The sequence below is a fragment of the Podarcis raffonei genome, chromosome 16, assembly GCF_027172205.1.
Source record: "Podarcis raffonei isolate rPodRaf1 chromosome 16, rPodRaf1.pri, whole genome shotgun sequence".
Taxonomy (NCBI): domain Eukaryota; kingdom Metazoa; phylum Chordata; class Lepidosauria; order Squamata; family Lacertidae; genus Podarcis; species Podarcis raffonei.
In genome coordinates this window covers 37,932,677-37,948,695 of record NC_070617.1, presented here as the reverse complement: position 1 = coordinate 37,948,695, position 16,019 = coordinate 37,932,677, and the positions used below count along the sequence as shown (strand labels likewise).

General features: G+C 44.0%; 1 protein-coding gene across 8 annotated transcripts in view; it reads left to right on the top strand.

The window, feature by feature from the left end:
* The window catches only part of SETD1B (SET domain containing 1B, histone lysine methyltransferase), a 72,263-nt gene that overhangs the window by 38,191 nt on the left and 18,053 nt on the right, over positions 1-16,019 (top strand). For 5 of the 8 annotated variants that reach the window (XM_053370200.1, XM_053370202.1, XM_053370194.1 and 2 more), the window contains 6 exons: positions 6,504-7,271; positions 8,282-8,455; positions 9,203-9,290; positions 11,108-11,325; positions 12,859-12,988; positions 13,698-14,195. In XM_053370200.1, the coding sequence (XP_053226175.1) occupies positions 6,504-7,271; positions 8,282-8,455; positions 9,203-9,290; positions 11,108-11,325; positions 12,859-12,988; positions 13,698-14,195 (1,876 nt within the window). The remainder of the gene's footprint in view (positions 1-6,503; positions 7,272-8,281; positions 8,456-9,202; positions 9,291-11,107; positions 11,326-12,858; positions 12,989-13,697; positions 14,196-16,019) is intronic. The other 3 variants (XM_053370195.1, XM_053370199.1, XM_053370196.1) reach the window with 2 other exon arrangements.

Sequence of the window (16,019 nt, the reverse complement as noted above, 5' to 3'; positions counted from 1 at the left end):
GCAGTGCTTGTTCATGCTTCTACAGGATTGGAAAGTGGGAAGAACTTGCTCAGCAATGAAGCTGATAGGAGGATGGCTCTCTTCTATCATATTAACTGTAGAAAGTGTAGAAAACCAATTGTGGTTGTAGGCAAGAGTACCTCTTTCGCTCTCAGGTGCCAGATTAGACTTTGAGGCTTTCAAAGTTTGCATATTACACAAAGTCTTCTTACTGTACCTTCTTAGAAAGCAGCAGTGTTGGCTACATATCATTTCTGCCTTTTCTAAGAAATTTTATTCTAAGCAAGTTTGAGGGTAGTGATCCCTGGAATTGTTCTTGCTGTGGTTTTTTTTTTGTTCATTTGGTTAAATTAGTTGTTTTGGATGTATGTATTCATTTTATAAATAATATTAAGCATATGTTGAGAAATGTAATTTGTCACAAACACATTGACCATCCTATTCATCTACTTTCAGCCCAGATTATTATGAATCCAGATAGCAGAGCTTTTGAATGTGATCTCAAGGTCACCCCTGGAGTACAAGTTCCATTGAAATCAATAAAACTTGCTTCCATGTAGATGTGTCAAGGAATCTTATTTTGCTGGGTGTGGGGGCTCAGTTTCTAACAAGAGAAGGTCTGACACCACCGTGACTCACACCTCACTGGAAACTGCATCCTCTGACCTTGACATCCTTATATCTGGTGCATGATGGGCTACAATGTGGTAGTGAGAGAACCACCCTCTGTACATGTTTAGGAGCATACTTGTTTTTATTAGGACATCATTCTGAGTCTGCGCCTTGTAACACAGAATAGGTTCCAAACCTAAAGTCTGTTTGGATTTTTTGCAAACCTAGTAAGAGGAAACTGGTGTTATGGCTAAGCGGAGTGTTCTTTTATACGATCTGCAGAGAAACCAGAGTATGTGAAGCGGAGTGTTCTTTTCACTTGAGTACCCATGGCTTAAAATGTAGCAACAATGAAGGAATAGTTATTATTATTATCATTGAGGTGGGGATTTTTTTAGCGGGGGCAAATATTACCAAGGCTCCACTCCTCCAGCATCTGAACAGGGATATGGTATTAAAGTTGCAGGCTTCCTCTGTTCCAGTCACCCGGTTCCAAATTAGGAAAACATGGGGTGGCAGGAGACCAAATGCTAAATATTGCCTTGCCCCATCCTATGCTAATGGCATGGCAGTTTTTTGCAGAGAAGTGCAGTTATTGCCCACCTCTCATGGCTCGATAGAGCAGCAATGCTGAGAGGCTATTATGGTTGAGAATTTGAGATACTTCTTCGTCTGAAGGGGTTTCATCCTAAGTGTCTTGTTATTGTGGTGTTGCAGAATTCACAATCTGAGTCGCAAATCATCTTGCAAATGTGCAAGCCTTCATTGCTGGTCTTCTTGCTATCCTTTTCCAGAACTTAATGAAATGCTGTCTGCTTTTCCTGACACCCACAAAGTTGCTGAGCTTTTTCAAGGAAACCACCAGAATTGTTCGTTGCCATACACCCAGGTTTTCCATGACATTTTGCCACATTCCCCGCCCCGCCCCCATTTTTACACCTGAAAACCAGAACGTGATGGGAATTTTCCTGATGAATGGCAAGCCTATGTCTGGTGGAAGTTGTTCTGCAAATGAGACGGCTCATTTTAAAATTCTGCCCTTTTGACTTGGAGCCTGTTGGATCCCTTTCAGAATCAATGGGAGGGTCTGTGTATGCTTTGTCTCAGTTTCTTAAAAAGAAATGTTGCAACCCCTAGAAAGTTTTTAAAAATCAAAAACGGATTTGAGGAAGAGCAAACCAACAGAGGTGCTGAGTACCTCTGAAGACCAGTTGCTGAGAGACAAGCAGCTGGGGGGGGGGGTTGCCTTCCTTCCCTGTGGGGGGGGGGGCAGGAATGTGACAGAGCCATCTTTGTTAAACAAGGTCTGCCCCAGCAAGGCAATTCTGGTGCTTTTGCATTTCCTTTGGCTAGCTGCTCTGAATGCCCCATTCGTGCTCTCTGGTCTTTATGTGCAGTCCCTGGGTATCCACGTAGCATTGTCAAGGTGCCAGTTAATTCTGTTACGTTAGAGCAAAGGAGGATGGCCCATGGCCAAAATTAGAGCACCTCCCTCTTCTTTATCCCTCAAGAAGGGCTTTGTCATCCCCAGGAGTGTGGATATCTCCTCTCCAGAACAACAGGTGTAAGAAGGGCATGGACCACAAACCAGAGTCTTAAAAGTCTGTCTCTTGCTTGAGCCTCTGGTGCAAAACAAAGTTGTTGTTTACGAACAAGGGGCATTTTGCATCCCTTGGAAATTCCCTCTTTTGAGAGAGGTGAGTGGCTTTGCTCTCTCTGCAAGTTCCCCGCTGTGATCAACTGATTCTCTCCCTGCTCCCCGCCCCACCGGCCCCATTTTCTCACTTGCCCCTTTTACCAATTTCTCTTGGTAAGAGGCGATAACTAATTAGGAAGCTGCACCTGAGCCTGCCACATTGTGCGGCACAAACACCAGCACGGTGGCATTTCTTTACAAGCCAGTAGTCTTGGGAGTGTGTTGCAGTTTTCAGGGGAATATCTCCCTCCACCCCTCTGTGCCTGGAAAGCTCAGTTTAAATTTCCTCTTGTGAGAGTTTAATAAAGCACTGTAAACGAGGCCTTTTGTTGTTCAGTTTTCTTTCCTTCCAGCAAGGTGTAGTATTGTATTTTAACAAGCATTTGGATTGGGGTGCAGCAGCAGCAGCCCAGCCCTGTAGGTAGATGGCAGGTGGCAGTTGCAAACCATGTGCTTTGGCTCAAGAGGGCCGGTGTGCTTCAGAGCACTGGTGAAAACAACCCTAGATGGAGAGGACACACTGTCTGGCTGCTTCCTGGAGAATAAACAGCAGATATTTGATGCAACATCTGCTCTGGAAGTTGCTGCTGGTCTTCTTTGTTTTCTTGCTGCATGGTTCCAATTGGTGGTTGTTGTTGTTTAGTCATTTAGTTGTGTCCGACTCTTCGTGACCCCATGGACCAGAGCACGCCAGGCACTCCTGTCTTCCTCTGCCTCACGCATGCTGGTAGCTTCTTTAACACTGTCCAACCATCTTGTCCTCTGCCGTCCCCTTCTCCTTATGCCCTCAATCTTTCCCAGCATCAGGTCTTTTCCAGGGAGTCTTCTCTTCTCATGAGGTGGCCAAAGTATTGGAGCCTCAGCTTCACGATCTGTCCTTCCAGTGAGCACTCAGGGCTGATTTCCTTCAGAATGGAGAGGTTTGATCTTCTTGCAGTCCATGGGACTCTCAAGAGTCTCCTCCAGCACCAGAATTCACCAATTGGTACTATGCCAAAATATATTTGATATCTGGATAATGTAATGCCGGCTTCCCCAACCTGGCACCCTCCACATGTTTGGGACTACAACTCTCATGAGGCTCGGGCAGCATGGCCCAGTGGGCAGGGCTGGTGGGAGCTGTGGTGTAACTGGAAGGCATCGGCTTGGGGAAGCTGCAGAGAGACTTGTTGGACTTTGAGGGAGGCCTGCATTCTGGCCTCCCACCTTGTACTGAAGCTCACTGGATGGCTGTGGGCCAGGATTGATGGATTGCATTTATAGCCCACCTTTTCCCCAAGGAGCTCAATGTGGTGCACATGGTTCTCCCCCCCCCCCCCATTTAGTCCCCACAACAATTCTGTGGGGTAAGTTAGGATGAGAGGCAGGGACTGGCCAGAGGCCACCCAGTGAGTTATGGCTGAGTGGGGATTTGAACCCTGGTCTCCCAGGTCCTAGTCCAACACTCTGTTATGCTCTACTACAGGGGCCTTTCTGCAGGGGCAAAACTAGGCACGTACACTATGTAAAATAATGAAAAATTTACTATCCCCCCTTCTCTCTTCCCCACCTCTCTTCTCCCCCTAACCCCATGCTCTCATTAACATTAGTGTCTCACATTGAATGTAACATCCATTAAAAGGACTTGATGAACTGAAAGTTTAATCTTCAGTTAAAACAATTTTTAAAAGCTAAGCTATAACATTTTACTTCTACATTTGCTCTCTGCCTAGACCATGTTTTTCTTCCTCCCTAGCTACACCCTTCTTTCTGCATTTGTTCTTTCTTACACTCCATGATTTCTCTTGTCTTGAACAAGCTTTTTATCCTTCTGAATTTTATTTTAATTGAACTCTGCTTAATTGACAGCCTTCTCCTTCCAGCTGGCTTTCTTTTGATTTTGGGTATATTTCCCCACTCCTGTTTCCTCTCCCATTTCCCCATCATATTTCTGATGTATTGCTTAAAATAAATTTTGGATTGCAAAATTTGTCCCCTCTATGCATGCAGGTCAGTTGCCAGCCATGAAGCTGTTGGAGGCACACGGGGCTTTTGCAATGTTGCCTCTGCATAAAGTTCATAAGGTTTTGGTGGTAGCTTTTAATTCACCCAACTTGCCTTCAACCCATCTGTGATTCCTATTTCCTATTTCAGAATACAAATGGCAAATATGCCCATATATTTAAATATTGGTTAAAATATTTTCTGTGCACTTCCCATGCCCCAAGGTACTCTGAGCTGCCCACAGAGCTGGGATGGACTTTGGCTGCCACGTGTTGTATGGGAAGGGTTGCATTCTCATAGACCGAGGCCAGCAGTTTTGCACTGGGCTTCACCTGGTACATTATGATCTTGCCAAAAAAAGACACAACTTTTTGTGAGGGAGGGAGAGAGGCAAAGATGAACCAATCTAGAGTATAGCATAAGTAAGTAAGTCAGGAAGGTGTGCCTTTTGCTTGTTTATTGACCCACACTCTGTGTATCAGAGCATGTTATCCAGGCTTTTTCTTTTCCTATATTCAAGTTATCCTCAAGTTCCACTTTCCAGCAGAGATGGACAGAGCCTTTCTTCCCACCCAGGGCCATCCCTGGAGGGGGCAAATAGGGATGATTGCTCCAGGCCCTATATTCACAGAATCATAGAGTTGTAGAGTTGGAAGGGATGCTGACAGTCATTTAGCCCAACCTGCTGGAATTCAGGAATCTCGGTTGAAGCATCTATGACAGGTAGCCATCAAACCTCTGCTTAAAAACTCCCAGGAAGTAGAGTCCACCACCTCCCGAGGGAGCCTGGTCCTGTCGATGAGCTCTTCCTATCAAAGTTCTTCCTGATGTTGATTTGGGATCTCCTTTCCTGTAACTTGAAGCTGTTCGTTTGGGTCCTACCATCCCACTCTCTCCTGGCACTGAGAGCCATGACTGGTGGCCCTGCCGTTTTCTGTTCACCCAACCTCCTCTCTTGCTAGAGCAAGGCAGGCAGGGTGGAAGCAGAGGAACTCACCGGTTGAAATGTGTGAGAGAGACTGTTGCTGCTAAATTGATGGCAGAAAGTAAGCCAAGAAGGAGGGGGTGGCACTACTATCATTGCCATGAAAAGCAAGAGAGGCAGTGGGGCTCTGTGCGCCATGTGCATGCTCCAGGGACAGGCCCATTCTAGTAGTGTTTGCAGCATGTTCACTAAAGGGTTTGTTGAACTGAGCAACAAACACGTGCAACCCACCTTTTTTTGCAAATGTGCCTTTTCTCCTCTCTTACTGCTATTTTATCATTTTAATCTTCAAGCTGATATGCCAACTTCATTGCACTTTGCTCTGACACGATAGACCAGGCATGGCCAAACTTGGCTCTCCAGATCTTTTGGGGCTACAATTCCCATCATCCCTGACCACTGGTCCTGTTAGCTAGGAAGGATGGGAGTTGTAGTCACAAAACATCTGAAGGGCCAAGTCTGGCCATGACTGTGATAGACTCCTGCTGCAAGAAACAGCAAAGGGTGGTTTCTCCATTTTTGCAGGGGACAAACTGAAGTTGAGTGAGAGCATCTCTTAACCTGAACTTGTTAGGTAGCCTTGGGCAAAATATTGGGACTTCTCCATCCAAGATGAAACTTCCATTGACAGCTGTGTGTGGCTTCTTTCCATATTCAGTTTTATATTCTCTCACTTTCCTACGACTCCTGAGTTGTTCCTAAGCAGAATCAAGAATAGGTAAGGGTTACAGGAGAGTTTCTTGTGATTATATGCTATCCTTTGCTGATTTAAATCCATGTTCTTTTTCATTTAGCCACAGGCTGGTAAAGAGCACATTTCTTTCTGTAAACTTTGCTTTTTGGAAGCAACTGCCCTCTGGTGGTAGTAAATTGATCAGCGGATACTTGATGAAAACCAGATTAGATTTCTGGATTGCTTTTAGTGCTACATTTTGAACTGGGGGTGCTCATAGTTAGGGGAAAAGGTCCAAATAGTATTAAGATGGCCTTGTGGTAAAGTTCTTCAGGTTTTACTATACAAATAGCCCTGACAGTTTGAGCACCTCATAGGATGTGATTTTATATGTTTTGTTGAACTGAATGTCTCCCAAGAAAATACTAAGTTGTCTTGGATGCACATGACTTGAAGAGACAAAGTTACTCCCCCTCCCCGATTTTTATTTACTTGTCTTGCTAATGGGAATGTAAACCTAGACTAAGCAGAATATGTTTCTCTTTTCCTCACAGTGTCATCAGTCTTCAGGGGAAGACATGGAGATCTCCGATGATGAAATGAACCAATCTCCAAGCACAGAATGTGCCAAAAACATTGTGGTGAATACTTCTGTTGGCAACTCATCTGTGATGGCTCCCTCAATTCCTATGCCTCCCCATGGTTTTCCTCCCCTGCCTCCCCCACCCCCACCCCAGCCGGTCTTCCCAATGCCCCCTCCTCCGCCTCTCCCTCCTCCGCCTCCCCCAACTCACCCCGCAGTCACTGTCCCGCCTCCCCCCCTCCCAGCGCCTCCTGGGGTTCCACCCCCTCATATCTTGCCTCCACTTCCTCCGTTCCATCCTGGGATGTTTCCCCTCATGCAAGTAGATATGATCAGTGTCTTGGGCAACCAATGGGGAGGCATGTCAATGTCTTTTCAAATGCAAACCCAAATGCTGAGCCGCTTGATGCAAGGGCAGAACACTTACCAGTACCCCCCGTTCATGGGGAACCGGATGCAGTTTGTCAACCTTCCTCCTTACCGACACTTTTCCATGGGAGCAGCTATCAACCGCGGACAGCAGTGGCCCCCTTTGCCCAAGTTTGACCCCTCGGTTCCTCCTCCGGGTTACCAGCCCAAGAAGGAAGATCCGCATAAGGCCACTGTGGATGGTGTCCTCTTGGTGATTGTGAAGGAACTTAAAGCAATAATGAAGAGGGATTTAAACCGGAAGATGGTGGAGGTGGTGGCCTTCAGGGCATTTGATGACTGGTGGGACAAGAAAGAGCGTCTGGCAAAGGTAACCATCAAATCTCACCCCTCTTTTCCAATGGCTTTGCAATGACAGACGGTTTGCTCCACCTGCCTCTTTGCATCTTTCTGTGTTTCCCCCAGTTCAGGCTTGGACATACATAAAACAAGTAACATGACAGGTGTATGGCAAGGCATACACCTGTCATAATAAAGCTTAGTGCATGCATGCATGTATAAGAGCACAGGTCTGATTCCTTATAACTCAAGGTTATTGTTGTTGTTTTAAAGGGATCTCTAGTGTAGGGGGGGTGAAAGTCTTTTATCTGAAACCCTAGACTAGAGAGTCAGCTGTGTTTGGAGTAGGCAGTATGGAGCTAGATGCATGACTCCATTTGAGGCAGCTCTCTGTGTATGTTTGTGTGTGATTGCTGTGTGACTTCAGACATGGCTTAGAGCAGGCATAGGCAATCTCGGCCCTCCAGATGTTTTGAGACTACAATTCCCACTGGTCCTGTTAGCTAGGGATGATGGGAACTGTAGTCCCAAAACATCTGGAGGGCCGAGTTTGCCTGTGCCTGGCTTAGAGTATGTCCATGTCTTTACAAATGGCAAAAGTGTACTTAGCACTGTCTGACCGTCGCAAATTCCTAAAAACCATAGTGGATATTAGGCTACAGCCTACATGCGAAAACCTACATGGTTTTTGCTCCACAAAAGGATCATGCCAAATTAAGGTTGTTTTCTGCCAGGCAAGGTGGAGAGTTTGCAGTTTAATCGATGGACACTCTGCAGTAGGGAAAGTAGGCACATCCTTCTGATGTTTTTGACGTTTGCCTCCTCCCTAGAATTTGTTCAGGCTGAACTTTTCCAATGGAAGTCAAGCAGAGATGTTCCATAAGTGCTATTGATGGATTTGAGCACCTTAAGTCTGTACTTGTTCAGGGAAATTAGAGCTTTCGTATGAGTAGATGCTGCTGCTTTGTTCAAGCACCCAATTTTTAGAGTCTGCACCAGTGTATTAGTGTCCTCTTTTTCAATCCTCCTTGTCTTGCATAGGCATCACTTACTCCAGTAAAATCTGGAGAACATAAAGATGAGGAGAAGCCAAAACCAAAGGACCGTATCACATCTTGTCTTCTGGAGAACTGGAACAAAGGAGAAGGTCTGGGTTACGAGGGGATTGGCTTGGGCATTGGGTTACGCGGGGCCATCCGGTTGCCATCTTTCAAGGTAAGAGCAGTCTTCAATATCTAGTTAGTCATAATATGAACCCTGCTTTCCTATAGTACTGTAAATAATGTTAAAATTGAGTCACAGTTTTAATGTCTCAGCTGTTGCACACTTCTTGCCCAATAAACTGCCTGTACTTTTAGCTCTGTAACCTTACAGAAATGATTAATAACCCAGTATTGGCTCTTCACACCACCACCAATGCTATTACTGGCTGATTTATGGTGGTGCAGAAGGATTAACAGTTGCCTCTATCCCCATGTGAGTTTGAGAGAGCACACTGGAAGACTTGAAGGATGGGGAAAAGTTAGGGGGGAGAGTGTTGTTTAGAGAAAGTATGCAAACATGGAAAGTGGTTGGAGATCTGTAAGGAAGAACATCACCTTTATTTTATCATACATCAGAAATCCTTTAACAGATTTAATAAAAGAGGTGATAAGACTGTAAGGTTTCCGTCTTATTCCAGCTTTCCTAATTCACATGTTTGCCCTTCTGTGTATTTAGATGATTGAACTGGGTTCAATGGCAGTGCCTCTTGATTTTCCCACTGGTCTAATTGTTCTGTTGCCCTTTAAATTACAAACTGAAGTCAAAATGTTTTCACAAAAATAAAAAGGAAAGCAAACGTAGGCACTCCCATGTAGTCATTTTTGGGGAGTAAGGTTCTTGTATGCTATGAAGTGGGAGCACTTGTAAATCTAAAACAAGTACATCTCCCAAAATTGGTTAATTCTTTCCTTTCTGCAGGTGAAGAGAAAGGAGCCACCTGAAGCTGCCTCAGCTGGAGACCAGAAGAGAATCCGTCCCTCTACTTCAGTAGATGATGAAGATGAAGGTTTGTGAAGCCATATTTTCCTCCAAAACACAGTAAGGGTTTCACACTGCTGAATCCTCTAATCTTCACGCTGGTGATTTGTCTCTCAATCTGGACACTCTATGCAAAACTAAGAGTTCCAAATTCTCTTTGTCCTAATTTTTGCAATTTAATGTCATATTTGGGACCAATCTTTAACACAGATAAGACTCCGTGTTCAGTGTTGCAGTTAAGATGGGCACTGTTCCATTAAGTAATGTCTAAAATCACGGTAAAAATATTTTTGTATCATGGAAAGAACAAGCTGTTCAGTGTTATAACTGGTTTAATGCTATTTCAGTATGAAATGAAAGACACACACCCCACAGTTCTTGTTAATTGTCATTAAATGCTTTGCCCTCCCAGAGCTCCTTGGAGAAGGCTAATAATAATAATAATAATAATAATAATAATAATAATAATAAAATTAATTAGTCATATAATTAATTATATGACTATCATATAATTAATTATATGACTACTATAATAATTATATGACTAATATAATTAATTAAGTAGTAGTCATCTTGACATAGTGCACTTCATTAATCTGAGCACCCACAGTTTTTTGTTTTTGTTTTCTTGTTTTTTTTCCTGAGCACCCACAGTTTTTTGTTTTTGTTTTCTTGTTTTTTTTCTGAGCACTCACAGTTGTTCAGTATTCAAGCACCAATTTCTTGCCAGCTTTGGAAGGACATAGCCTGACTGGAGTTCAGTAACCTAACTAGGAAGAGAAACTGGGAGTTCCTTCCTTTGCTGTGCATTTAAGCCCTATTGACCGGGATAAAGTTTTGGTGTACTTAACTCTTCCTAGATTGCATACCATCTTCTTGAAAGATTTAAGGAAGCCAGATTGCAGCTAACAAGCAAGGCACACTCTCAACCTCTTTGCTAAACTCATAGGGTGCAACCAGCCAAGTTAAGCTTTGCAGTCCCATGGACCTTGGTGGCAGCAATAAGCGCAGGCTTACTTGTCCCTAAATGTAATCAGTGGTTAATTTTTAGCATGGACTGGATCGTGCCACTAATGCACTGAAAACATTTCATCATATTGAATGTATTGGATTAAAAGCTCTGAGGTTCCCAAACATTCAGCTACTGAGGGATGGAGATTTCTTCCCCTATTTATTAATGTGTCAGAAATGGTGTCTTGAAAAATAAATCCTTGCATAGGGTGCATGTCCAGAGATGCAGATCCCATGTGCACAGAAGAACCAAATGTTTCCATCCGCCACAGGCATTCTCTTCCTTCAGATCCATCCCTCAAAAACCACCTTTTCTGTGAAGCCTTTGGAGTGAGTCCCTTTATCCTCCTATAACTAACCTTCACGAGATTTAACCAAGACCCTAAGACTCCTAAGAAAAGCCAAAATGCTAGACTTGAGGACACTGCTGCAGTGATAGCAAAGCCTCCTTCCATGGTTGCCTTCTTTCTTCTAGAGAGAGAACTCGGATGTGGGGTACAATGTGGCATTCAGCTGCTCCTTTCCCACCTAAACCCAGGGCCCATCATAATTCTCTGGTGTGTTATATACATGGGTGATAGAATAACGCCAAGTATGTAGTTTCTCCTAACACGTAACATATTTTCAAGGTGACACAAGTATCAAGCACATTTCCTTAGCTGCATTTTCTTTCTTCTTAAAATCTATTTATTTAACAAATGAGCAAGCGAAAGAAAACACTTTTTAAAAACCCACCTACTTTCAGTTTTCTAAGGCAGGAATCCATTTTTGTCACTTTGGGAATGTCATGGCTGGCTGCTGCTTCAACTTTTTCATGCATTTTCACACTCCCAGAATCAGAACGAGATCGAGACCTGCCGGATGCAGCCTCAGACCTCTCCAAGAAAGATGGTGAAGTGGTCGGCCTCAGGAGGAGACCCGGAAGGCCGCTGGAACTAGACAGTGAAGGAGAAGAGGAGGATTCAGGCAAGGAGGAAGAATCGTCTTCTGAAAAGGAGGCCGAGCAGGAGGAAGAGGAAGGGGAAGGGGTGATGAAATCCGTTTCTGACAAGGTAGGTCCCACAACCAACCTGGGCTTTTTTCTCTTGGCTGTGTAAGTGAAAGCCAGCACCTCCCTCTTGTAGTAGTAGTAGTAGTAGTAGTAATAATAATAATAATATAATAATAATAATAATTTATTATTTATACCCCGCCCATCTAGCTGGGCTTCTCCAGCCACTCAGGGCAGCTTCCAAAAGAATATTAAAATACAGTAATGCATCAAACATTAAAAGCTTCCCTAAACAGGGCTGCCTTCAGATGTCTTCTAAAAGTCTGGTGGTAGTTCTTCTCTTTGACATCTGGTGGGAGGGTGTTCCACAGGGTGGGCGCCACTACCGAGAAGGCCCTCTGCCTGGTTCCCTGTAACTTGGCTTCTCTCAGCGAGGGAACCACCAGAAGGCCCTCGGAGCTGGATCTCAGTGTCCGGGCAGAACGATGGGGGTGGAGACGCTCCTTCAGATATACTGGACCGAGGCCGTTTAGGGCTTTAAAGGTCAGCACCAACACTTTGAATTGTGCTCAGAAATGTACTGGGAGCCAATGTAGGTCTTTTATGTGGTCTCTGCGGCTGCTCCCAGTCACCAGTCTAGCTGCCGCATTCTGGATTAGTTGTAGTTTCCAGGTCACTTTCAAAGGTAGCCCCACTGGGGCTAAGTTGCTAAGTCAAAGGGAAAGATGAGTTTTGTGGCAGGCTGTTCCCCCCTAGCCACAAAGTTTTCTTTCTTCCTTACATTCTAGATATTGCTTGGAATCAGGGCTGAGTCAAGACCTTTGGAGGCCCTAAGCACTTAAAAGTTTCTGGTGCCCCCATACATATCTAATTCAAAACATAAAAAATAATAAACGGTAAAATATTTTTTTATTTTTAAGAATGAAACAAAACCTGCATTAAGATGGAAAAGAATGTTTATTTTTGTATACTTTCACTTTATATTTGAATCATTTTCTCCTGCTTTTACTAATGTCAAAGTCTTTGATCAGATCCTAAAAACTAATCTTATGTAACACATCTGCTTCTATACTTAGTCAAGATAAGGCATCCAGCCTGTCTTGTTGCATAGTTGTTCCATTGGGATTTTTAATACACTTCAGTTGAGAAAACTGATGCTCAGCAGAGCAGTTTGTGACCTTTAATGTTAAAAATCTGGCAGTGGAAAATGTCTGAGGTGCCCCCTTCCCTTGATGCCCTAAGCATGTACTTATTTCACTTAATGGTTAATCCAGCCCTGTTTGGGATATCCCTTTGTGTAGCTACAATTGATTAGATATGTTCATATGTGTTGCTTTTCTGAGTTTTGAAATATTTCTGTAGCTTATTTCCCCCCTTAAAAAAACTTTAAATGTGTCTTCCATTCTATAAAGATGTGTCATATTGCATGTCCTGAGTCCACCAGCCTATCTTTTTATCTAGACATTATACCAGATGTGCCACAATGGCACTGGACCTCTTTCTTATGTAATAATATAAGCCCTTGGTCAACATGCTCCCCCACCTGCAAGAAAATGAGTGTTTGTTGCACTTTTAAAATGTCTTCTCTCTCAAGGAACAGGAGGAAGACCTCAATGAAGAGGAAGGGGAGGAAGAAGATGAAGATGATGACGACGAAGACGATGATGAAGAAGAGGTTGAAGCAGAAACAAGTGGAAAGGAAGAGGAACAAGATTCTGAAGAAGGTATGATGTCTTGCTAGCTCTAAGTAAATAAGATCTTGATGTTTTGACTAGCTGACTAGATGAGGCATTGTCCAAATCTCCAGGTAATATTTAACTGGTGCTCATTAGAACAAAAGCTCAGCAGGACCTCCAGCAGTGTGTGAGGCAAGCTCAGTTTCATGAGCTATCCTGAAAGGGATTGAAGATAAAGCAGCAAGTATTGTCTATAATAGTATAATTTAACAGGCACTCAAGTTTAGAATGCCATATGCACTTCTAGGCGTCCCACCTAAAAGAAAGAATGAAATGCAGAGCATGAAATACTCACTTAAAGCAACTGAAATTAAAAGTGGGGAGGTTAGCGTTGTCTTACAAAGAGATGTACAAGAAGTTAGGGCTGTTAATATGAGATAAAAAATTACTAAGGGCAGGTAAAATTCTGTATGGTGAGAAGACAGCTTCTCTTTTACTTCTACAATAAAAAAAGCCCTTGAACCTTCTACTGTCCAGGTAAACTATGGTACATTCAGGATAAAAAGTGTTTACACACAGCACATTGCTTTGGGCCATTTCAATGGCTACCAGAACAGATGGTTTTCTAAAGACTTAGGGAGCTCTCTAGCATGGATATGTGACAGGGAGGGAGAGAAAAAACAAGCAAATGGAAATCTTATGCTTCTAATTAATTTCTCTTGCCTGTCCTGACCAAAATGTGTTTTTTGTGTTCCAGCAGAAGATGTAGGAAGTCCTGCCTCCTCTGGAGCAGAGATTGAGTCATCTGATGAAAGTGAGGAATCCTCAGAATTTGGGACGAGCTCTGATTCTGATGAAGACGAGGAGGAGGAAGAGGAGGAAGAGGAAGGGGAAGGGGAAGGGGAAGAGGAAGAGGACTATGAGGAGCAGGTGGAAGATGAAGAAAGAGTGTCTCTGCAGCAAGAAACAGAAGCCCTGCCTACCCAGCTGGCCCCCGACTCTCTCACTCAAGAGGCTGAAGACGATGATCAGAAGGAGACCATCCTGGAATTGTTTCCAGTGGACGATTACATTGAAGGGACTCCTCTAGTTCTTCCGGAGCCTTTGATGCCAGAAGGAGAGGAGCAGAAGGAAGAAGTCAAGCATGCAGAGGAGGAAAGTGGGGAACTCCTCCAGCAGTCTGTGGCTGAAGTGCTGGTGGTGATTGAGAGAGCCCAGGAGGAGAAGCTACAGTTGTCACCAGTGTGCGTGCCAGGTGAGGGAGAATTTTGACCATTTTGCAAACTCTCTCCTCCCAGTATCTGGTGAGTAAGGGCTCTGAAAGCCTGTCTCTGCTCCTGCCTTTCCTCCTGGAGTAGGAGTCCCTACCTTTGGAGGGGAAAGCTGATAAAATATTTGGAGGTAGGCCTTGCATGAGTGCAGAACCTGTCATGAAAAAATGCCCCTGGCTCCACAAAGACCTTTGAATCACAGAGCAGCTGAACGTGTAGCTAATTCTGAAATAAAGTTTGGGCACACATGCTGATGTGGGAGTGGCTTGTGGGATTTAAGGCTGAACAGGATCACATCAGAAGCAGCCTTAATGTGTCTTGTGCTGGTTTCAAATTCTGTCTAGTTCAACAGCATCTTGATTTAAAGGCCTCTCTTAGCCCTACTCTTAGGATTTCTTGTTCAAGTTCCTGATCTGAATACAAGTGGCTGCTTTTCAACCTCCACATTTAGTTTTAAGCAGGGCTGGGCAATATCTGGTTTTCAGCATCGTGATATATCAGCAACTAAATACTGTGACATGCTGATATCTCATGATGTCTGACTCTGGAATGTATCTCGGCTACTTCTTCCTACCCACCTTACAGAAGGTAGAAGCAGCTGAGATACATTGCCCAGCCCTACCAAACCCTGATACTGCTCTGGTTTGCATGAGCTGGGGGGAGCAGGAAGCCTCCCGCCCCTCAGCTGAGTGAGCCCTGATGCTGTTCTGATTCATGTGAGCTGGAGGGGCAGTGCAGGGGCTTCCTCAAAGGCACGCACAGGCAGGCAGACGGAGTCCGATAAGGTGCTCTGCCTGTCTGTCTGCACCTTTGCTGTCTGCAGGCGATTTGAGCTGGTGCAATGTATTGCCAGCTCAAATTGTTGGAAGCAGTATTGTGATCTGAACACCATACCAGTTTCAGACAATTTATCAATATCTCACCCAGCTCTAATTCTAAGACCAAACAAAGTAATTGATAGCGCTGTGTTGTTCCAGTGACGTGGCAATTAATTCATAATAGTTGTTCCAGCTTCTTTTTAAACATGAACTCAGTTCAGATGTAGCAATGTGGCTTGGCATTTATGAAAATGAGTTTCAGCCTGGTTTCTTCTGTAGAACCATGGTTTCCTGTTATGTGGTTTGCACATAAACAATGGTTTGCTAGTTCAAATGTCATGGTAACTCACAATTTGTTGTGAAAGAGGAAGGGAATAAGCACATGGGTAGGAGAGGGGAAAGGACACACAAGTCCGATCATACGGTGGCTCATTTACCAGAAGTAATGTATTTAGCATTAACTCTGGAAGTGTATTACTCTAATCTGACCAAACTAAGCGTCAAGCAACCATAGCTGTTAGAGAGCCGTAAAAATTTGTGTCCTGGGCTTTTAAGACCCATGTATTATCTGAAACCCAAGGGGTGCATTGGTTGTCAGATGTGAAATATATTGGCATTATTTTCAGCTCTCCTACCCCACCACATGGTTCTACGTGCTCTATGAGAAAGCACTCCAGGTTTCATACTCAAAGCGCCCTCTCAAACACCCCTGTTCACAAGCCCTCCGATCAGCTAAATAGAACTGCTAACTTCTCCCCCAACTCACTTCCTCGTTCAGCCTGGCTTCTCTGTCCACTGGGTTTGTCACTATGTGGTGGCAAAGATGATGTAGAAAAACTGCTGAAAATTAGGATTGTGTGCACTTTGTGCTGACTGCCCAAGTAGATACCAGTGGGTATCTGGCGTGAAATTTGCTTTTTTAATGGCACAGTTCTAGCCATTGTGATTTTAGACAGGAATTTGAAAATGTGTTAGCTGCATCCTTGAAGA